General features: G+C 36.4%; 2 protein-coding genes across 7 annotated transcripts in view; both read left to right on the top strand.

The window, feature by feature from the left end:
• LOC125658061 (serine/arginine repetitive matrix protein 2-like) overlaps nucleotides 1–7887 on the top strand; it is a 34480-nt gene extending 26593 nt beyond the window's left edge. For 4 of the 6 annotated variants that reach the window (XM_056148907.1, XM_056148911.1, XM_056148910.1 and 1 more), the window contains 3 exons: nucleotides 2827–2880; nucleotides 6218–6286; nucleotides 6574–7887. In XM_056148907.1, coding sequence (XP_056004882.1) covers nucleotides 2827–2880; nucleotides 6218–6286; nucleotides 6574–7738 — 1288 coding nt within the window. In that variant the 3' untranslated portion in view covers nucleotides 7739–7887. The remainder of the gene's footprint in view (nucleotides 1–2826; nucleotides 2881–6217; nucleotides 6287–6573) is intronic. The other 2 variants (XM_056148912.1, XM_056148908.1) reach the window with 1 other exon arrangement.
• A 15217-nt stretch (nucleotides 7888–23104) lies between these two features.
• LOC125659248 (uncharacterized) lies at nucleotides 23105–24325 on the top strand. The gene is made up of 3 exons (XM_048890853.2): nucleotides 23105–23362; nucleotides 23500–23586; nucleotides 23754–24325. Exons 1-3 carry the CDS (start codon nucleotides 23228–23230, stop codon nucleotides 24063–24065), a joined length of 534 nt encoding a protein of 177 aa, XP_048746810.1. The 5' UTR covers nucleotides 23105–23227; the 3' UTR covers nucleotides 24066–24325.
• The last annotated feature ends 941 nt before the right edge of the window (nucleotides 24326–25266 follow it).

Genomic DNA, 25266 nt, shown 5'->3' with positions numbered 1-25266 from the left:
TATTACCAACACCCTTTGGGAGATTGGGGTAAGCGGGGGGTATTCTTAGTGAGCATTGCTCACAGTACCTCTTGTTTCATTTCCCTTTCACATATCATGCTGAAACTTGCTGTGTAGCTTCTTTGTGGGTCACTCTAGATCATACTGCAATTTTGATCCATTTCTACCTTTTTTCCAGGAGTTTTTCCCCTTTATTTGGAAATAATTATTATATGGAGGGTACATAATTTTTCCGCCCTACTCCTCCCCCAGTTTTCAAGTGAGAGCCTTCTTATTCTGCCCCCTTCAAAGAAGAGGGGCATATTGGTTTGTACCTGTCGGTCGGTCGGTTGGTCAGTCGGTCGGTAGACCACATGTTGTCCGCTCAATATCTTGAGAACCATTCACTTGATGATAATAATATTTCATATGTGGGTTGGTTATGACGAGTAGAAGAGGACCTTTATTGTTTTTCAGGTCAAAGGTCAAGGATCAATCTACTCTGGACATAGGAATATAATGTCCGCTCAATATCTTGAGAACCCTTTGCTTGACAGATATCAAACTTGGTACACTGGTACATTTTCAGGAGAAGATGACCCCTATTGATTTTGAGGTCACATGGTCAAGGGTCAAACTGGACATAAGAATATAATGTCCGCTCAATATCTTGAGAACCCTTTGGTTGAAAGACATCAAACTTAGTATACTGGTATATCTTCAGGAGAAGATGACTCCTATTGATTTTGAGGTCACATGATCAAGGGTCAAACTAGACATGGAAATATACTGTCTGCTCAGTATCTTGAGAACCCTTTTCTTGACAGACATCAATCTTGGTACACTGATACGTCTTCACGAGAAGATGACCACTATTGATTTTGAGATCACATGATCAAACGTCAAGGGTTAAACTGGACATAGGAATATACTGTCCGTTCAATACCTTGAGAACCCTTTGCTTGACAGACATCAAACTTGGTACACTGGTACATTTTCAGGAGAAAATGACCCTTATTGATTTTGAGGTCACATGTTTTAAAGGTCAAGGGTCAAACTGGACATTGGAATATACTGTCTACTCAATATCTTGAGAACCCTTTGTTTGACAGACATCAAACTTGGTACACTGGTACGTCTTCAGGAGAAGTTGACCCCTATTGATTTTGAGGTCACATGTTTAAAGGTCAAGGGTCAACCTGGACATTGGAATATACTGTCCATTTAATATCTTGAGAACCCTTTGCTTCACAGACATCAAACTTACAGGTTGTTGAACTTGTCTATTTGGAAATTAATATTCTATGGAGGGTACATAATTTGTCCGCCCAACTTTTCCCACAGTTTTTAAGTGAGGACCATCTTATTTTGTGGAGAGTTTGTATGTGTATTTAAGATGTGCATCTGGGGAAAGATTTTGATTTTCTTCCATTTTTGAAAAAATTACAGGTTGTTGAACGTGGTCCATTTTTGAGGAAATCTCGATTTTTAAGCTAAGACCCTTTGTTCATATGAAAGTTTGTCACAGCCTCATGATGGCTGATAATACCTGAAGCAAAGTTATACAAATTATAGCACAAGAAAAACACCCTATGTAAGCATTTCACGGGCGTATTATGTACCGTTTGCGGTACTCTTGTTCAGTTTATCTCCATGTCACAAATGGGTAGGGATTTTTTGTCTGTGGTTTTTTTTTTGTGTTGTGAAGAAAGTTAGAGTTTTACAAATGGTATTCAACACCGTATAGCTTCTTTTCATTCTGTTTCTTGTCTTGTTTTATATGTATGTCATGCTTTTATATTGTAGATCTTTATGCAAATAAAGTGAATACAAAATAGTATGTTTTGAAAATCCTAGCTCTAACTCATCCAGCCAGTCAATAAACAACTTTGTCAAAACATCTCGTTTATTATTTTCATTTGGTCTTTGAGGTAGTTTAAGTTTTTCTCGGGCCTCCAGCAAAACGGCAAACGCCGACTTTTTCTGTGTCAAAGGTTCATCAGTATTTTTCAGACACTTTCACTTTTAAATATCTCCCAAAAAGTTCAACCACTTCGGAAATTTTCACTGTTGAAAAAACCTTATCGCTGTCAGCCGTTTTGTTTCGACCTACGAAAACGTCGTACTTCAACTTGGCCTTGCTTTCATTAATTTATTCCTTCACGGTTTCAATTTCTTTAAATTCGCCACCCAGAAGTTTCTTGCAAAGCGTATCAACTGTCAAGGACGAGTCTACCGGTATAATTGTCCATGGAACAATCTGTTTTGAGTTAAAATAATCTCAACGCTGACAAGAACTGTTTCTGTCGCCATATTGTTTACATCAACTACGCTGCATGTCTTATTCAGCAAGGTGCTTTACGATTTTGGCGCCAAAACATGAATTTTATTTTGACAGATCAAATACAGGTGGCGGCGATTTTTTTCCAGGGCGGCAATAAACTAGTGTCAGCGGCTGATTTTTTTTGGGGGGGAGGCGGTGTCTGAGAACCAGAGAATCGATTTGATGTGGCCTAAACATTAAATTTTTTCTTCTTTGTAAAAAATTCTCTAAAATTGGAAAACTACTACTGCTACTTTGAAAAAAAATTGAACACGGTATAATCTTCAACCCAACCCAAATTTGGGTGAACATGATGGCCCAGGGGCCTTTTGTTTACTGAATTTTGCTCATATGTTGCTACACTTTTGTTGCTAATGTTCTTACCATGCACCAGACAGTTGGAATAAAAAAAGGGGTTGCGGCTTGCTCTTCAATATGTTCTTGCATCAAAATTTGACAGATCATGTGCGATTGATTTATATGAAGTAAAATAAGATGTTGAAACATGTGCATTGTATTTACAGAGGGGAACCCATTGCCAATACTTCAAGAGCTCCTGAATATCCCCCCTTCAAGATGTGAGTTCATGGGTTTCAGTAGTCACTCTATTCTCAGAATTTGATGTTATCTTATTTGTATTTGAAATGAACAGCAATTTACATATACAAAAATTAACATCTAAAAAAACATCAACATCTGATGAATGGTCAGCAATGAAAATTTACCATTAAATTCACATTGTTTCAGTTTTATTTTCTTGTATTAATGGCACTTGCTGCAAACAAATCTTTTTTTCAAAAATGGGGAAAATGAAAATAGATTTATGATTTTAGATGAAATGTGTGATTTATTCCCGTGATTTCTCAATTAAGTCCAAAAGAGTGAGTAAAATGTAGGGAGAGATAATATATTTCAATTTTCGAACATCATAGAAAAAATTACAAATCTCTTATGTTTTAGGAATTTCATATTTGTACAGAACTTATTACAACCAAATAAAACAAAAAAATATGTATCAACCCATCCATTTTTTCTGTTTTTATCAAATGTCATTGAAAAAGATTAATTATAATCAGCATTCTGATGAAAAAAGGTTCACAAAATGCTAAGATTCGTATATATCAAATCACAGAACTTTTTCTCATTTATATAATAATAATAATGATAAAATTGAAATAGCGCTTTATATAAAACAAATTACTCTAAGGTACTTTACAAGAGTAAGAAGAGAAATAAAACAATAAAACACAAGTAAATGAAATTAATTGGCATAAGAACTTCTATCTGCAAAATTATCAAAATAAAACACTATTATAATTAAGATCAATGGCTAAAGATTTTTTTTAATGAGTTAGTAGTCTTTTTAGCAACATATTTGCTGTTGAGAGAGTACAATAGGGAAATGTATTGCGACTATCAATGTCTCTATGCTACATGTCAGCATATAGATTAAACAAATGAAATGATGCAATTATTAACTATTAAAGGGGCATGGACATGATTTGAGCTGAAATTTTTCAAATTTTATTTTTCTTGGGATTTGTTTACAATGCTAAACTAATGTATTTCTAATGGTCACCAAAATTTGAATATCAGTTGTTGAGTTTCAAGTGGGATACAGCACTCACAATTCTTTGTTTTGTAAACAATGCTCATGCCATGTTTTTGTTTACTTTAGACTGTTTAATAGAAAATAGCGTGTTTAAAACAAAATGAGATGTGCCAAACACTAGAAAATATTTAATTGTGTTAAGAATTCATTTATAAATTGAAAAAATCTGCTTTAAACAAAACTTTCACTAGTTTATTTAACCTATGTAAATAAAAACATGGCAAGAGCCTTGTTTACATAACAAGGACTTGTGACCTCTGTATCTCCCATGTACCTTGACTACTGACATTCAAATTTTGCTGATCATTAGTAATACCTTTGTTAAACATTCTAAACACTAAGAATCAAATTTGAAAATTTTCAGCTCAAATCATGTCCATGTCCCTTTAATGCAGAAACTAGATCTAAATTAAGGAGATGGGAATATATAAATGCACAAATGATATATAGATTAATTAGTGAGTTTACATGATTGTATTTTGTCCAACATTTAAAAAAAAAGTCGGAGAGTGCAACATTATTGCAGCTAATTAGGGCCCTGTATTGAAAATGTGGAAGTCCTATGGGAGTCGCATTGTCTCTCTCTCTCATTTGTCATGCTGTCCATCTTCATTTTTATACATTATTGTAAATTGTTTTCAATACCAAGCTTTCATATTTTGTACAAAGGTAGCTAAATTTACAGGTGAATTTGGGAAAAGAACATAATCTATCTTTCCTGTCATTACAAACACCAATAATTTCTGTGTCTTTAGTACTAGTACATATGATATATGAATCATGTTCTCAGCTGGGTCTTTGTGATGGTACATATGGTCATTGGCAATGATATGTACATACCCTCACGGTACATAATGTCATCTGTTGGCACATATTGTCGCTGATAACAGTATGTGTCATACTTTAATACATTGTACTGTACATGTTGTTGTCAGTGACAGTATGTACACAGCGACATTATGTACACAGCGGCAATATGTACTGACACAAACCCTTACAATTATTAAATGTACATATAGTACAATAGTGGATTTAAAGGGGGGGGGGGGGGGGGGCTTTCGTGACCAATTTAATTATTTGTTATTTATTGATTTAATTATATACAAGTATAGCTAGATTGATTAAAAGTAAGCTAAAAAGCCTCAAAAGTTTAAGGCTTCTGAGGGGTTTGAGCCTTGGAATCCCCACCCCCAGCCTTTTACCCCCTTCTGAGCCTATTGCCCCCCCCCCCCCCACCCCCCCCCACCCCCCCCCCCCCCACCCACCCCCCACCCCTTATCAAATCCTGAATCATCCACCATAGCATGAGAATGAGACTTTATTGTTTACAAATCTAGATTATATACACAAATGTATGCATCATTTTCCCATATTTATTTGATTAAGGGCATCATATATCTTTAATGATCAACTTTTCCTGGTTACTTAAGATATTGAGTACATGTGAGAGAGATAAAGAGAGTTCTATGGTTCAAAGAAAGGAAAAACAAAAGGTCCATACACTTTAAACGTCTTTCTGATACTCGATAGTGGTGTGTTAAAACAACGATGTTTTCATATTAAACATGTTGACCTGAAATTTATCTGTATACTGTAAAATCATAGAATGAATGTCTTTTTAAATTCTACTTCCACATAAAACATACAACTATGAAATAAAGAGAAGGACTTTAAACTGTCAAAGGTAATCATTTAATGAGATTTGACAAAAAGGCGACCATGCCCTCCATTAAAAATGGTATAAGAATTGCACAAGAATTCTGGATATTTATTTGCATTAAACAAATCAGCATATAAGAACAGCTAAATATTCTCTACAGAGAAACCTATAGTTATCTTGTTCCCCACTTTCCCATCTATCGTGACTGGCGACATTAACATTCCAATGTAAGACCCAATGTAATACTATATCAATCTTATTTTTTGTCAGAGAAGTTGACTATCAATATTTACAGAAACAAACTCAAATTGTAGAATAACATCTGAGATGCAAGGGTGACTTTAAAAACCTGTTACATGAACATTTTCCTCACACTGACTAAATAAGCAGATAAATGTGTCTTGATCTGTGAGGAGATATTTGGACAGTACACTACGTCCCTGACATTGAGAACATTTTCATTTCAGTAATTTGTCCTCAGCCCCGAGACTGTAAGCTTGATGGCTTACTCATGATGTATAAATGGCCCTCTACCGAAGTGCTCTAATAAATGCTGAATCGTTTACTTGTGTCACTATGGTAATGACCTGCTAAAGCTAATGTATGCTGTGCTGAAGAGATGGGGTTTTTTTTATTGTTGTAGGACTGCCATGCAGTTTGGTGCCCCTCCACCACCTGGTGCCATGTCTCCTGTGGATCCTGCATTCAAAAAGTGAGAGAATACCGGTTTCTTTTTTCAGCTGTATTCCATGCCTTTGCATATTTAATATAAACCAGATTTATTTGTTTTCATAATTTTTTTAAAGAAGTCAGTGACATCAGATGATTAATAAAATATGAATAATATATTTCTAACTAAGAGGAAAGAACCGGGTAAACGGTGCAGGAATTACATGTAGTATATTGATGAAATTGTGCTTCTAGCATAATCTAGAAATTTGTTGTCCACGAAAATTAATGAAATTACAGTGTTCTGTACAGTACTTTCTAACATTGCAGGCGAATGGGAAAAAAGCGAGGCTATCCTCCAACTAGAGGTGTCCCAAGGAGCAATGCTCTACGTGGTAACTGGTTCCATCAACCATGGCAGTATGAAGAAGCTGCTGTCGAGGAAGAAGAAATGGTCATGCCACCGTCGCCCTCCAGGCGATTCTATCCTCCAGACAGGTCACCGTTACATTATGATGACCTGGATTCTCTATCTCCAGATTCCATGGGGAGGCATTCTCCTGGCATGATGAGGCCTCCTAGGCACACTGCCTCCCCCTCCCCTCCTCCATACGGAATTCCTCGTGGAATTAGAGGAATGTCAAGGTCACCATCTCCTCCTTACCATTCCCACAGACACTCGCAGTCAATGTCACCTCCACTTTATGCAGGGAGATCCATCAAGTATTCTCGATCTCCTTCTCCGCCTCCTTATATTGGGAGGTCCATGAGGCCTTCAAGATCTCCATCACCACCATATGGTGGTCGACCTATGAGGCACTCGCAGTCCCCCTCCCTGTCTCCTCCTCCCTATATGGGAAGAAGACCAAGGTCACCTTCTCCTCCTTATTCAAGAAGACCTCCATCACCATATGATGAATCTCTCCCATCTCCTCCAATGCGAGGGACAAGAGGTCACAGACCCCCATCTCCTCCATCTCCATCATATAGGTCATCTCCAGAGGGAAGAATACATACTAGAAGTCAAAGGTCACAATCTCCTTCTTATTTATCATCACACAGGGGAAGACCCTCTACACCTTTAGATGAGGAAGCCCCATCACCCCCTGAATACTCACCCCCTCCATTATCCCCCACAGGTTCAGGCTACAGATCACCATCACCACTCTCTCTGCCTAGATCTCCCTCTCCCCCACACCGCCCAGTGACTAGAGGTTACCACTCCCCCTCAAATCTACCTTCCCCTCCACCCATGCGACCTGTGACACCACCAACTCGTCCATTGACACGTGGTCAGAGAGCCGTGTCCCCTACCTCCTTGCCTAGTCCAATGACAAGGAGAAGTCAGAGACCACCATCTCCACCTCAAACAGCATTGTCCACTAGGTCATTACGAGCCAAACACAATGCCCCACAGAGGTATTCCCCTCCCCCACTGCAGAGGATGCGGCCAAGGCCCCAGTCCCCACCGCCAGCAAAAAAAGGGAAACGATGATTCATCATTGTATTCATAGAGAAGACTTAATTTCAGCTTTTAGTGATAAATTATTGTAATACAATAATTAAATATTAAAACCATGTGAATGAATTAGAAATACATGTAAATTGCTGTAAATATCTTGCTGAATAAACTGATACAGAAAAGAGATGTTTGTTTATTTCACTAAATTTTCTGTGTATCTTCTTTGAGAATCATACAATGTTCTAAAACATCTGAATCTAAAAAGAAATATTTCTACAGCTACGTTTGGTCATCACTGTTGTCTGCTGGGTATTTGTCGGTGTGTAGTGACTTTCTCATTTGTGTGTATATGTGGGTCTAGAATACTTTTGGTTATTATATGTCATTCTTCCAAGGGGAAGAATGACATGTCTGTCTGTGTTACAAAATCTTGTACACACATTTTGTACAATACTTCATTATCATTTAATGTTGTTGGTGTTGTTGGTTCCATTTTAGCTTTTCTGAGCCGAAGGCTCATAGAGCTAATCATATGGCCATATGTTTGGCGTGTGGTGTGTGTCAACTTTTTGGAGAAAGGGCTAATCTCAAGAACCCCTTGGCCAATTTTTGTCAAATTTGTCATAGGGTATCCTTGGCCCAAAGGCTTTCATTTGTTCTAAAACTAGGGTTGTGACCCTTTAACAAGGGGAGATAATTAGGAAAATGCAAACAAAAGTAGTGGTTGCTAAAAAATCTTCTTCTCAAGAACCACTGGGCAAATTATCACCAAACTTATGCATAAGGATGAGGGAAAAAAATTGTTGAAGGCATCATCCTGGAGCAAAGGGTGTGGTCTCGAGGTCACTTCAAAGTTGACCTTAAATTTTATTTTATTAAAACTTTGATATTTTGCTTAGTATAAGGACTAGGATCATCAAATTTTGTCAGTTGATGCATCTTAGGACCTAATATCATGTTGTCTCAAAAGTAGGTCATGATGACCTACATTTTGAATTTCGCAGGTAATTATTATTAAATGGATTTTGATGTATATATTGGACACTTTTGAGCCTATGATCATCAAAAGTTGTCAGTTGATGGATCATGTGACCTTGAACTGCGTCATGTGAAAAGTATGTCACCATGACCTACTTTTTGAATTTTATGGCTAATCATTTATGAATACATTTTGGGTTGTTATTTCAGATACTGAGAGGTTTAGAATCATCAAACCTTGTAAGTTGATGCATCTAGAGGCCTTTAAACATAATTATTTTTAAAAAGTAGGTCACAGTGACCTACTTTTTGAATTTTGCAGACATTCAAATTTCACATTTTCAATTTTAGATGCATATTTTAGACACTATGAAAGCTAGGATCATCAAACTTTGTCAGTTGATGCATCTTGAGTCTTCATAGTTTGTTGACCAAAAAGTAGGTCACCATGACCTACTTTTGGAATTTGACGACTATATTTTAATATTTCAGATACTATTTGACTTACAATTATCAAACTTTGTCAGTTGATGCATGTTGAGTCTTCAGAGTGTGTTGACTAAAAAGTAGGTCACCATGACCTACTTTTGGATTTTGACGGCTATATTTGAATATTTCAGATACTATTTGATTTGCAATCATCAAACTTTGTCAGTTGATGGGTCTTGAGTCTTCAGAATGTCGACCAAAAAGTAGGTCACTGTGTGTCACTGTGACATACTTTTGGAATTTGACGTTTATATCTGAATATTTCGGATACTATTTGACTTCAATTATCAAACTTTGTCAGTTGATGCATCTCGAGTCTTTGGAGTGTGTCGACCAAAAAATAGGTCACTGTGGCCTTCTTTTGTAATTTGACGGTTATATTTGAATACTATTTGACTTGTCATTTGATGCATCTTGAGTCTTCAGTGTGTCGACCAAAAGTAGGTCACCGTGACCTACTTTTGGACAGTTACATTTAAATTTTCAGGTACTATTTGACTTAACATCATCAAACTTTGTTAATTGATGAATCTTGGTTAGTGAGAATTTTTGCCTGTTCTACAATGTATCAGAAGAGCGATTCTAGGCCCATGAGCCTCTTGTTATTTACAAAGGTGTACGGGTATTGTCCACACTAGTGGGCCCCCTTCCAGGTATCTGGCTGGCTGCACACGTGGCAGGTCTTGCCTCAGATCTCCATTTTTCTAATCATGAGGGTTGTCAGTAGAGAGCTTCCACTCTCTGAGATCTATCTCCGTCAGCTCTCTCCCAGATATCATTGGCCAACCAACTCCACGCCTACCAGGAACTTGTATATTGAAAGCGCACTTGACTGCACTGCTGGGTCCGACAACGTGGCTGTACTAGCGGAGTCTCCTTTCCCTTAAGATGAGGTCGAGGTCTTCAAGATGTTCATATTATTGTTTTCACCCAGGGATGTAATATTTTCCTGCAATTTACCGTGGATCACAGAGAAGTGGAAGATATAGAATAGCTTGTTTCTCCTTTATGGTGTATTGGGTCATTACAATTTAATAATGTGCATTTTATTGGGATCTAATTATGTCTCCTCTCGGGGGGGGGGGGGGGGGGGGGGGGGGGGTTACTTACTGTCAGTCAATCTGTCACAAAATCTTTTGAACGCTTCTCCTATATGGCTTACCAATAGACTTGAAATGTACGATGCTTCATTGCCATTCGTAGATGTGCATATTGTCGGAACATAAGGATTCAATTATTTTCCTGAAAGTTTAGTGGATCTAAGAGGGGTGGAGGATGTGAGATAGCCTGTGAACACTTCTATGGCTTATCGGATAGCCTTGACGTTTTGTACAATACTTCATTATCATTTAATAATGTTCACATTGTTCTGACCCGGGAATCTGATATTTTCCTACAATTTACAGTAGAGATCTATAGATTTTTTTAATGTACAAGGTTAATTATGTTCATGTTCTAACTGGTAGTTCAGTATAACAATCATTATTTTAGTATCATATACAACAATTGATGTTGAATCTTTTCCTCAATGTACTAAGTGCAGTTCATAATGTCAATGTTCCTGCTTATGCTTTCTCTTCCATACCATGCAGTACATTGAGGAGAGGGGGGGGGTGTTGTAATTTGGATCACTTCTTATTTTAACAAAAACAAATTATATTATTATTCGTTCGAGGGTATATAGGAATCGCTGTCTGTCCGTCCGTCTGTCTGTGCAGATTCGTGTCCGGGCCATAACTTCTTTGTTCTTTGCCTTAGGCATACCATATTTGGCACACAGGTAGATCACCATGAGACGATGTGTCGAGTACCTTCATGACCTCTATATGTCCTTGACCTCAAGGTCAAAATTAGAGGGTTTTTTAACAATGGATTTGTGTCCGGGCCATAACTTCTTTGTTCTTTGACATAGGCATACCATATATGACACATGAGTGTATCACCATGAGATGATGTGTCATGTACCTTCATGACCTTGACCTCAAGGTCAAAATTAAAGGTTTTTACAATGGATTAGTGTCAGGGCCATGACTTCTTTGTTCTTTGACATAGGCATATCATATTTGACACATGAGTGTATCACCATGAGACGATGTGTCGAGTACCTTCATGACCTCTATATGACCTTGAACTTTGACCTCAAGGTAAAAATTTATTATAGGGTTTTGACATCGTCATACCGTAAGACATGGGTGTATCACCATGAGACTATGTGTCATGTACCTTTGATCTCAAGGTCAAAATTATGGGTTTATGCCATGGATTTGTGTTCGAACTATATCTTCCATTTTCTTCTACAAAGGCATACCATATATTTACACTCGGGAAAGAGGTAATTTATACCTAATAACAACACCCTTTGGGAGATTGGGGTAAAAGGGGGGGGGGGGGTTATTCTTAGTGAGCATTGCTCACAGTACATCTTGTTCATCTTGATGTTGCATTTCATCTTTCAAAGGGCATAAATTGTAAATTTCAGGACTCCAGCAACCCTATGGGCGGAGCAAAAACTGCCCAAAATTGACCAATATTCAAAAATCTAAAGAAGAACCACACATTTGTAAGAAAAACTAAATGCATAGTGATGTAAAGCAGCAGGAAGGTCTCTACCAAAATTGTAAATTTCATGATCCCCGGGGTAGGGGTTCTGACCTCAGGACGGGACCAAACTTGGTGTATAGTGTTTATGTGTAAAACATTTAAATAACATCTTCAGTGCTATTGATACTAAATTGAAACTAAATAGATTAATATTTAGGGAAAAAAAGCAGGTAGTCATTTACCAAAATTATAAATTTTATGATCCCAGGGATAGGGGTTTTGGTATCAGGGTGGGGCCAAAATGTTCAGCTACTAAATCACACATTTTTAACTTCTTGATAACTTTTTTTCCAATTCTGTTCAAATTTGGTATGAAACATCTTTGGAACAAAGGGGACATAAATTGTAAATTTCAGGATTCCAGGGGCCTTAGGGAAGGGGTGAAAATTGACCAATATCTCTAAAACCGCAAATGTTTAAGAAAAACTAAATGCATAGTGATGTACATGTCCGTAGAGCAGGGGTTGGGGTTCTGACTCCAGGGTGGGGTTCAAACTTGCTACATGTATATAGTGTCTATGTGTAAAACTGGTTCACGAATTTTGATAAAAATATTTTTCATTTTTTATGTTAAACAATTTGAAAATATAACTCATTTAATGTTGATGGCCAAAATTTTGACCTGAATGCAAGAATAAAACCAATATTTTAACCTTAAATCTGTGTTATGTAAACAAAGACTGGGGTCTTTTCATGTATACAAACAAACCAGTGCAATATTGATTTTGTCATATAAAGCATTGCAATTTTGCATAGGCACTGATTTTAACTTTTAGATAACACGTTTTACCCCAAAATGCTTGAAATGTGAAAGATATAAAAGATTTAGATCGATATCCATTTCTTTTGAAATTTTCATAAACAATAACATACCGCAATCTTTGTTTACAAAACAAATAATAAACTCTGTACATTGAGTTTCTGTGATAATGTATAACCTTAATTTTTATGTGAAACCTTTTAAATACAATGAACAGTAGATTTTGATCATTAAAAGTGAAAAAGAAAATTTTGAGAAAATCGTGAATCAGTTTCTTTAAATAGCATCTTCTTTAGTGTTATTGATACTAAATTGAAACTAATATATATGATACGATATTTAGAAAATTACCAAATTTGTCATTTGTTGATCCCCAAAGTAGGGGTTCTAACCCCAGGGTGGGGCCAAACTTAGTATATAGTATTTATGTGTAAGTTTGCTGATACTGTATAAAATCTAAATGCATACTTAGGAATAGAAGAAAAGGATGTACAAAAAATGATGAAATTCACAACCCAGGGATTTGGCTCTAGGATATGGGTCCAAATTAGTCACATCTTTTGATGTTAATACAATATGATATTATGCAAAACATTTCATCAGTGTATGCACTTTTGAGGGCAGTGAAGTTTTAAGAACACATCTTGCTTTATGCTGTTGCTATATAAACATAATTTAGCTTAGATATTCAGAACAGGAGATTTTTTTTTTCTAGATTTCATAGCCCTTTGGAGTAGTGATACCTTTTCACTAGTACTCAGGTGACCGATAAGGCCTGTGGGCCTCAAGATTGTTTCTAAATGAGATTTTTTGATTACTCAAGTGCCTTGGGTGACAAATAGTTAGGTCCAGTCAATGTACCAAACCTTAAACAAATTGCAACATAAATTTTTATGTTAAAAGCTTTGTGTACTCTAGGTATACTCTGGGGGCGGGTACAGGAATTGGGGGGGGGGGGTGTTTCTCCCGTAAGTTTGGTTTTCACAGAGAGGGTCATGCATGCTTAAACCCCTGGATCCAACACTCATACTAAATGGCAAAAAATCGGTGTGAGAGAAATTTTGTTTTATGGTAGTTTAAAAGAAGATGATATATATTTGATAATACGTGCTTGTAAAAAGTCCATATCTTACTCATAGCAAACAAATGTGCATTATTTTCCAAACAATTTATCACAACATGCATAACTCGAATAAAATTTAATAGAACATTTTCTTCCATAACAGTCAATGGCATGCCGTTTGCAGTATAATGATGGAAGTGAAATAGACCAACGAGTAAAGGTTTTGCACTTTTAAAAAAGTTTTTGGATATCCACCCATGATACATAAGAAAAATCTAATTTTCTAAAAATATCTGCTGTAAATGATCAATTTTATGTCATTTCTTTATAAAGAGTAAATTTATGTAACGTTTTACCAAAAGAAATTTATGAAAATACAATTTTTTTAAAAATATTTTAATAAAGCCATGCTATTTCCTGAAGATTAATCGAGCAGTAATCAATCAAAATTTTGAATATTTCTGTGGTGGATTAGTACTATCTGTATTTGATAAAGCCTTCAAAATGAAATGATTATATAATCACACCATCTATTAGTGAAGATAACGAAGTGATCAATGTCGTAAATCCTATAAACATATGATAAAAGACACAAAATTATATGAGAAGGGTAAACTCGGACAGGAAATATGAATTTTTATCGTTTTACATTGAAAACTTTAAATTTATTGTTTACAATATTCTATTTCTGGTGCAGGAGTAGATGACTTTACTATATTCTGTTATGTGCAGATTCTACTGTGTACTCTTGTAGATCATTTATCACCAAGTCTTCCATGAACTTCACGACTTCAGCTGTCGGCACTCGCATATTTTCTCAGTGGTGTTCTGACTCTAAATTCAACACCCCCCCTTTTTTTTTGCTCGATAGACAATAAAATTCGTTTTTGAAAGACGTATGTTGGTCTAATGTTGCTTGCCGCTAACCTCCGCTTCACCACAAATATTTCTTTTATCAGTATAATTATTTCCTCCAGTCTCTATGAAAGAGATCGCCAGCACTACCGGTACAAAGAGAATGCTCTATTCCTGACCTGCCGTGTTTGTACTCTGATTCCATACTGATTGAAGTGACTGAAAGATCAGGAGATTATATATTTTGCAGTAATCGATGGCTGTCGATAGTATTGTAAAATATTTTCGATTTCAGGACTCACAACCGATTTTGTAACAAGGTCCTAATCCCTTTAAACGGTAAAAATTATTGAAATTTTTGGTTCATATAATGGGGGATTTTTTTTTTCATACGGTCTACAATCACGGAATTTTTTAGTTTGAGTTGATTTTAAAAAGAGATTTGTTTTTAGCTCACCTGAGCCAAAGGTTCAAGTGAGCTTTTGTGATCAAACTTTGTCCGTTGTCGTCGTCGTTGGCGGCGTTGTAAACTTTTCACATTTTCGACTTCTTCTCAAGAACCGCTGGGCCAATTTCAACCAAACTTGCCACAAAGCATCCTTGAGTGAAGGGCTTTCAAGTTTGTTCAAATGAAGGGCCATGTCCCTTTCAAAGGGGAGATAATCACAAAAATGCAAAACTAGGGTAGGGTCATTTAAAAATCTTCTCAAGAACCACTGAGCCAGAAAAGCTGAGATTTACATGAAAGCTTCCTGACATAATGCAGATTCAAGTTTGCTCAAATCATGGCCCCCGGGGGTTGGATGGGGCCACAATAGGGGATCAAAGTTTTACATACAAATATATAAGGAAAATCTTTAAAAATCTTCTTCTCAAGAACCACTGAGCCAGAAAAGCAGATATTTACATGAACGCTTTCTGACATATTTCAGATTTCAGTTTGTTAAAATCATGGCCCCCAGGAGTAGGATGGGGTCACAAGGGGGGATCAAAGTTTTGCATACAAATATATAGGGGAATTTTTTAAATATATAGGGGAATTTTTTAAATATGAGCCATGGTGACTCAGGTGACTGGTGAGCGATATGGCCCTTGGGCCTCTTGTTCTTTTTAAAGCTAAAGGCGAAGATAGAAACCAACACCTCTGGAATGGTTGTGCTAGCCCTAGATAGATCCCAGTCACTCACTCGGTTACATTCATTCAGTAACACCCCCCCCCCTTCCACCCCCACCCCGTTAAAATACATTTTAATATTCAGGTCTTGAAGATGGAAACAGACAACAGGGGCGGATCCAGGGATTTCGGTTAGGGGCATCTGTATGAGGCAGGGGGCCGTCTTGAGGCCCCCAGTGGTTCCAGGGCGAAGCCCTGGTGGGGGCCCAGGGAGTGGAGCCCCCAGAAGCTCCTGGATTTTCCAGATTTTATAGGGAGTGAAATATGTCGCCTATGTAGTCATTTTTACTATTTTCTGTCATTTTTAATAAGGTGAAATTAATAAAATAACGCAAATTTTAAGGGTTTTTGGAAAACATGAAAGTTCTCCCAATAAAAGTAATTCAATAAATAAAAAGATTTTATCATTTATTTCTCCGGAAGTGGAAGAAATTGTTGCTTCTTTTATCTATTGTCTGGTGGTAATAGCAAACTGTGTCCTCTATTCTTCTAAAGAAAAGGCCACGATTTACCTTAAATTTGAACATTTGGGGGGGGGGGGGGGCTTAAATGCATCCTCCACTGGACAGTGTAAAAGGGAGATGAGAGGAAATAAGGGGTGGGAGGAAGTGATGTTGAATTGAACAAATAAGCAGATTGAAGAGTAACTTCTAGAGTTTAGGTCACTTGGGTGATCTGTTTAAATGGCTAGTCATGCCCGTTCGTAGTTATGTGTCGTCCATCTTCAACTTTTGAACTTTCTGAAATAGCATGACCAATTTTTAACAAAATTGCTGTGTTAAACATTTTTGGGGGTAGTAGAATGAAAACTTGAATTGCATGGTCCTTGCCCTTTTGTGGCCCTAGGGGTAAGATTGAAGCCTAGCTTGTACAATATTTCAGTATTTTCTCGGATCCTGGGCATTTCTGGCATAAAAACTGGGTGCATAGTTACATGTATGGAGATTGCTGAACATGAAGGCCTCTACCAAAATTGTAAAGTCCATGGGCCCTGTCTTAAGTATTTTGGCCCAAGGGTGGGGCTATATGAAGCAAGTGGTCAAAGTGAGTCTGACAGGAAGGGGAATGCAACAGTCTAGACCCTGGCCCCTTAATCTTTAGTCAGGTGCTTTACTAAATGAGCTATTTGCAATTGGCCACCGGCGACCTAAGCCATCTAACCGCCATACCCCCTTCCTTAAATGTCTTCACACGTTGAAGACATCAACCCAAGATCTCCATCCCATGACAGACATTTTCATTAGTCAGTTGTAGAGGCTGGTCTACGGCACCAAATGTAACAGGAATGGAGAAAATGCAACATCTGATTCCGGTTCTCTATCAACTAAGTACGTTTTCTGACCTTCGGCGATCGAATTCGTCTGACCCCCACACGAGAAAAGACTAACAATGTTCTTGTCCAGAGTTACTGGGGCATTTTGAAATATTTCATATACAACGTACTTTGCACCACCATCTGACCTCATCCTTACCCAGAGGGCCATGCATGGTTTAAAGAACTTTGATTATCATATAGCGCCGATATTTAAAAGTATAAAGTTTGATATTTAGGATGAATCACAAAATCATGAAGAAATCTTGGTTTTACTGTGTAGCTGTTATATACATCTCTTTAATTAGTACCAGTGACAACTTTTGCCTGACTACTATTGGTAGGTATTGGTTGGTATATTCGCCTAATTATTTAAGTGATAAATTAATTATATAAAATACTAACATAAGAAGCCATGTTGCTTAAATTGCCTCTATAATCTCAAAAATACCGCCATATGCTCATAAACATGTCTTAATAGTACACATTATATCACTACTGTTAGCCAGCGCCTCATCCATGTGTCAAAAGGCAAAAATGAGATTTCTGGCAATGCAGCGATAATGTAAGTACTGGTAGATGTTTCTCCTGACTATAAGTACTGGTAGATATTTCTCTTGACTATAAGTACTGGTAGATATTTCCCCTGATTATAAGTACTGGTAGATATTTCCCCTGACTATAAGTACTGGTAGATATTTCTCCTGAATGTAAGTACTGGTAGATATTTCCCCTGACTATAAGTACTGGTAGATACTTTTCTTGACTATAAGTACTGGTAGATATTTCTCCTGACTATAAGTACTGGTAGATAGTTCTTTTGACTGTGAGTACTGGTAGATATTTCTATTGACTACAAGAAGTGGTAACAATTTGTGTCCTTGTCTGGTAGTGTTAGCAATTTGTGTCCTCTTGTCTGGTAGTGATATCAATCTGTGTCATGATTAATTATATTGATATGCAAGCATCCTCAGATAGTGCAGATTCAAGTTTGTTAAATCATGACCGAGAAGATAGGGTGGGGCTACAATAGGAGATCAAAGTTTTACATAAGAATAGGCGATACAGGGAAACATCTTTAAAATCTTCTAAAAGATATCAGAGCCATGATTAGTCATATTAATATATAACATCTCCAGGTGGTTCTAATTCATGTCTGTTCAATTCAGGGGCCTGGGGAGGAGGGAGTAGGGGGACCATAATAGGGTCTCGGAAGTCAAAGTTTTTCTGGAAATATAAAGGACCATCGTCGGAAACCCACGGTTGATTACGCTTCGTTCCTCTCTCCATCACCCGTGGGTCCATTCATTCCTACTCGCTAGTTCTCATGAATAATTAACGAGGTAATTTGATTGGGAGCTCATAGTACATCCTGAGCGAATTTGCCCAATCAACAAGACACTTTCAGCCCAATTTCGGTATACAATTGTTGTGATAGCAATGTTAAGTTAATGCTACCTTTAAAAACAGAAGAGTGCCGTTACTATAACGATTAATTTCATTGGACGATATTCTAAAACTTTATTCATGAGAACGAACGCATAGGAATGAATGGACCCACAGGTGATGGAGAGATTAATTGGATATTGTTTTACGTCCCTCTTGATAATATTTCACTCATATGGAGACGTCACCACTGCCGGTAAAAGGCTGCAAAATTTAGGCCTATGCTCGGCGCTTAAGGCCATTAAGCAGGGAGGGATCTTTATCGTGCCACACCTGCTGTGACACGGGACCTCGGTTTTTGCGGTCTCATCCGAAGGACTGCTCGATTTAGTCGCCTCTTACGACAAACAAGGGATACTGAGGACCTATTCTAACCCGGGAATGATGGAGAGTGGGATGAAGCGTAATCAATCGTGGGTTTCCGACGATGATAAAAGGATATTAATCAAAAGAAACTGTTTCCAAGAGTAGTAGGGTCATACTGAATCATTTCAAAATACAGATTTTTCCAAGTTGCATGGATTCAAGTTTTTTTTATGTTAGAATCGGAAGAGAGGAGAGGGTTTTGTTTTTGTCCTGTAAAAGGTAAAGATAACGAACGGTGATCAATTTCATAAGGAATACAAAACAGAGTTAGAAAACACATACCCCTGTTTGCCCAACTCTCTATTTTGTATTGCTTATAGGAATTATGAGATTGATCATTGTTCGTTATCTTCACCTTGTCAACACGGACCCCTGGATATATCATAGGTGGGATCAGGTTCCTAGGAGGAGTTCGACCGATGGCACCCGCCGTGAGCCCTCTATCTTAATAAGGTAAGTGGAGTAATCCATGGTCAAAATCAGCGTGCCAAAAAACGACCTAGCAATCGGTATGAAACACGTCAGACAGCATCTGACTCTATGATATGGGCATAATCATGTTATTCGATCCGCGTACTTAATAATATCGTTATCATGGTTATATGTATAAAGATATATAATTATAGATGGTCGGCACACGGACTAAATAGTTACTAATACTTTTATATCTTTTACTCATGTTAACTAATCATGCTATTTATTCCGTTTTTAAAAGTCACATTTACGGAATAAATGTTATCGTAAAGTCCGCGGATCGAATAACAGATTATGCCATGATCTGTTGTATTGTCTCTGTCTGAATCTTTAACCTTGCTCATAATTTTCAAATTGGGATTTATAAAGCTCTCATATTTTATATGTGCAGTCCTCTTGACAATACCTTTTTTGGTACCAAAGGTTTTTTTTTTGTTTTGTTTTTTTACCTATTCCCCTTGGAGTTTGACCTAATGTACTTTTAAGATACCTAACCTAGGCAATATCTCCTGAACTATTTAAGATAGGGTTTTCATATTTTGTGTGTATCCTACTTATGGCAAGGCCATACATGTCATATTATGATCTGTGACTTTGTGACATCGACTTCGGAGTTTTACCCAAATTTCATTAATTTAACCAAAACTTTTATTTTGCTCATAACGTTTTGCTGGTTAATAATAGGGCTTTCATATTTCATAACCATGTGCATTCCTTGTGAAAAGACCTTTTATTTAACATTGTGACCTTGAAATTTGACCTAATTTATAAAGAAACTTTAACTTAAGACATATCTCCTCAATCATTTAAGTTAGGGCTTTCGTATTACGAATACAGATTCCTTATGGCAAGACCTTGCATTTCATACCATGATATGTGACCTTGCATCATGGTTGTCATGAACCTTTGTGGCTAGACTGGGGTCACAATATAGGGTCAACAATTTTCATAGAAATAAAGATTTTAAAAATCTTTTAAAAATTACAACAGCAGGGCCAAGGTGACACCGTTAAGCGATGTGGCCCATCGGCTTTCTCCTGTATGCAATATTGTTGTAGATATTTTGTCTTCTGACTGGATTTAAGTGATAGTTATTTGATTTCTCCTGTATACAATATTGTTGTAGATATTTTGTCTTCTCCTGACTAGATTTAAGTGATAGTTATTTGATTTCTCTTGTATGATACAGTTGTGTATATTTAGATAGTGGTAGGTAGGTACTTTTTCCCAGAATTGTATGGTTTTCTTTTACTCTGTATAGGTGGGTACTTTTTTCCAGTATTGTATGATACAGTTGTGTATATTTAGATAGTGGTAGGTAGGTACTTTTTTCCGTATTGTATGGTTTTCTTTTACTTTGTATAGGTAGGTACTTTTTTCCAGTATTGTATGGTTTTCTTTTACTCTGTATAGGTAGGTACTTTTCCAGTATTGTATGGTTTTCTTTTACTCTGTATAGTAGTGATTACTTATCGTCTTGGGGATTAAAATGGATGGGTATTTCTTTTGAGTAACTTTCAAATCAGCGTCGCATGATTCCTTATCGCATGACCCATGATTGAAAAACACGTACAGGATACCGTTTATAGGTTTTACATGCGAAACCGTAAGCGTTCAATCCCATTACAATGTATATCGTAACTCGTCATCTAAATCTGTCATACTGCGTGTCAGCCAATGACTGAAGTCCAAACTAAAGTGTATGCCTACTACAGTGTATATCTTTGGCATCATTTACACGTCTATAGTGTTAATATGAATGCCGTATCCATCTGCTTTTGTGTTGAGATAAAGGCGCGATGATCTGAGGACCGTGGAACGGCACGCGACAACTGGTCCTCATAATAAAAATGAAGAGATTGAAAAACCAAGCATTGTAGAAGTATATTTAAAACTACAACTGAATCTATTATTGAAAACAGTGTGCTGTTTGTATGACATTCTCTTGATATCAAGACTTTATAAAAACTATGATCCAAACACATTAGATGAAGACACCCTGTACCTTTAAACTGGCGTATCTTGTCTAATCAATTAGATTAACGTATTAATTTGAATGATTTGTATGGACCTGATTCTGTATTAAAATCAGTTAAGCATCACTGAAGAGACATTATTTGTCGAAATGCGCATCTGGTGCATTAAAATTGGTACCGTATAAGTTATATATTTCTTAAAATAAGGAATCTTCACTCAAACCTTTTACGATTACTAAGTATTATCATCAGGGTTATCATTGATTAAGTAGACAATAATCACCAGTTTCAGGAGAAACTGATGCTAATAATTATAGACTGTAGAATTAGTATGAAATGGTATGTCATAGTACTTCAGGGTAATACTTTTCACATGCCTATTCTGGCATTTGTACTTCTTGCCTTTTGCACCCGATGTACAGACATCTTGAATGTGCTCGGAATGTTCCATTTCCGTAACAGATTATTTTACACTAACATTTCCAGGAAAGAAAGGCTCACGAATCCCAAATGCATTGACTCATATATGTCAAATACAAAAATATAAACTCATATACATGTGAATATGAAATCCACATTTATGTGTTTAAAAGATATATATATATATATATATATATATATATATATATATATATATATATATGGATACAAGGTCAAATACAAAAAATTATACAAAGCACTAAAAAGACCAACGACACGAACAACCAGATTGTCAAATTGTCGGCTGTCCCTTCTTCAGGACAAACGAAAAGAATTACATAATGTGGCCAAACAGCTGATCCAAAATCTGATTTCCGTTTGTCCCGAAGAAGGGACAGGTCATCCCGAAAATTTGACAATCTGTTTTATATATATATATATATATATATATATATATATATATATATATATATATATATCACAAAGCCGATAGAGTATACTCGACTAGTTTCTCACGTTCAATTCTTCAGGAGTAACTCGTGTACATACCTGTCGGCTTTGTGATATTTTATGACAGCCTAAATAGATACACAATAATGATAGTCTATTAAGCTACAGGTTTTAGAGGAGAAATATTACTAAGATTCTGTTTTTAATGAAAAGAAAGAAAAAGTTACAGAAGGAAATATGATAACCTCCAATCAAAACCAGTATATAAAATGTGTAAACACACTTTGTTTTTACTCATTGAGCTGCCACAATTGTCAGATCTTAAAGATAAAACAGTATTTTAAAGTCTTCAAATTTATGTACCGGAAATGATTTACAGGATACTGCATTGTTCAATATAAAAATAGGATGGGTACCATTACGGAAACCAGGAAAAACAGTTTTTCTTTGGATCCCGATAGTTATAGTTTGGATTAAGAAATTATCGAAATCAGATTAATAATTAATACTCAATGGTCGATATAAGTTAGACGAAGTAATCTATAATATTTTTTTTCAGATTGCACAGATGGGTTGATTTTTTTTGGTTCTAATATTATCCAAGGAAATTAATCCCAGCTTTCTGGGAATTTACTTAAACTTGTTATAAATTCAGGACCTCGACATGTCTGTTTCAGTTAATAGTCTAGGAGAAGACGCAACAATATGTTTAAACTTCAAGGTAAATTTTGAATAATTCATTTTCCGAATGAAACTTTGAAATACACATTTATACTATTTTGTTGATAATTTTGGCGTGTTAATTTAAAAACGAACTTTGATTTAAAACAAATGCATGTTGCACATACATGTAGCTGAAATGTAAAAAAAAAAAAAAAAAAAAAAAAAATCACGTCAACAAAAAAGCTTAATCATACTTTAAACAATTTTATTTCTTGAAAGATATTGAACAGAGTGATATTCTGTAAATCGAATTCTATGAGAATAAGATAAAATGAAGAAAGAAAAAAATAACATACAATTGATACATTGAGTTCACGGGTCGGGTTTCTTCTTTCAGTTTTCTTTCTGTTCTTCGTCGCGTTGAGTGGCGTTCTTTCAATCCAATGTTCCTCTAAGTCCGGGTACCAATTCTCCTCGTCGGTCCTTTGGAACCAAATGATAAAATACGATATTGATACCTCGTGCCCTTGTACTACTACCACCACGGCTCTACCCCGCTGCCATATTCATCAGCTTGTTATCAAACTGAAGCACGTGACGACACTTCTACAAAATAAATACAAACAATTTGTAAGTATTCTTTTAGTTGCCTCTAGAATATGATATTTCAATTGCTTTAACAAATTGTAGAATTCTCGGCATTTTCTACAATTTCTATAGATAGTACATTATTGAGACTTTCATATTTATTGCTTCTTCAATTTTAGCAATCGTCCATCGCTGCCCCACAACCACCTTGTTCTGATATTGGGAATAACCACCATTCTGCCGCGCCACGATCTCACTCAGACTTGGTGAGAAAACACGATATCATTATCCATATAAAAAAAACACCAAAAAAAAAAAAAAATGGAAATAAACCCCTGGCTTTCGTTTAATTGTTTTGTTTTTTCTATAATCATTTACATGATACAGCGTTGGCAACTGTTACCAGAAATTCATCCAATTTTATCTTTACCAGGTCAATCTTCTGTTCGATTCCTATAAGATCACGTCAAAAGTAGCCCTCAACATAGCCATCGTTCAACAGCACAACAACTCCAGATTACAAGACTTACCCACATCCCAGCTAGGGGGAGTCCTGTGCTATATGAAGAGGCTGTTAGTCACCAGGGACTTCGGTACCGAGATCACACTACACAACAGCACACTGGCCGCGATGGATGTCAGTCAAATCGTCCCGTACACCTGTCAAACATTGAAAGACAGCGTCCATCTTTTAAAACAAGTGAAAACAAACATACTGGAAACATTTTACAGTCGGCGCAGATGAATGTTACTCTGATTTACTCTATTTTCTTGTGTGTATGATTTTTAATATATATATATATTTTTGGTAGTACATGTATACATTTACACGAACATTTAGAAATGAAACATCATTATTCATTCAATTCAAAGTCAATATGTTATGCCAATCTGTGAAATCTATACAAATGTTATAATTATTTATTTATGTACGTAGTCAATAATTTCCTTATTGTAAACAGTATTATTTTCATCCTTGTACAAAATTGTACACAATCTTATGAATTAAATGCACTCTAGTCCTCAGCTGGCATTGTATTTTCTAACACAAGTATAAAAACGTTGTCATGGTAACAGAGTCATATCATCTTGTTTGTGGGATAGAATTATCGAATTCAATATTTGCCCCCCCCCCCCCCCCCCCACCTTCCCCTGTCCAGCTGTGGTGTATATGATTACAGAGTATCTTTTTTCTCTTCTTAAATAGACCTCTTGTATCCGGAATAAGAGTACATGTATGTAAGCCTATAGTATATGTACTAGTGTAATACGCCAGTTTCGAGATACGAACTCTTCTGTGTAGAAGGTGCATTTAGTGGAACTTTGAATGACTAAGTGGGACAGAGTGGACCTACAGTCAGCAAGACGATGAAATGTATTAAAAGCGGCTTCTCTTTCAAGTCAAGTCAAGTCTCTTTTAATATGTAAATGTGGGAAATACAAAATACTGTCGAAAGAAATGTTTTACTAAAGTGGAAACATAAAAACAATGTCATATTTGCAAGTAATGTTTTTGATATGGTACTTATAACCAACGAAATAACGTGATATGATAAGAATTCTATGTATTTAATTACTCCCTAAATACTTATAACTTACTTAGTTTGTGTTTCAGTCGAATTTGGGTGATCTAACAGTGTATGAGAAACTTACTGAGTACATTCACTTACGCTGTGGTGAATATTAGTCCCACTCCCGCGTGTAAACAAATTGTTTCGCGCCTCACTATCCACGAGAGTTCTCCAAAGGGAAATAACTCGGGTGTATCTCGAAACTGGCGTCCTGACCCTATATAATTAAAATAAACTTAAGATAAATCAAATTTTCAGATTGATTCAATCCTATTCAAAGTCAATAAAGTTCACGTTGAGATTAGAGATTTTTTAAAAGTCGTAATTCAAAATGCCAGTGTTTGCTTTTCACAAGTCTGTGGCTCACTGGTGTAC

This window comes from Ostrea edulis, chromosome 9 (assembly GCF_947568905.1).
Source record: "Ostrea edulis chromosome 9, xbOstEdul1.1, whole genome shotgun sequence".
Lineage (NCBI taxonomy): Eukaryota > Metazoa > Mollusca > Bivalvia > Ostreida > Ostreidae > Ostrea > Ostrea edulis.
The sequence above is the reverse complement of the archived record's forward strand: the minus strand, read 5'-3'. Positions and strand labels throughout refer to the sequence as shown.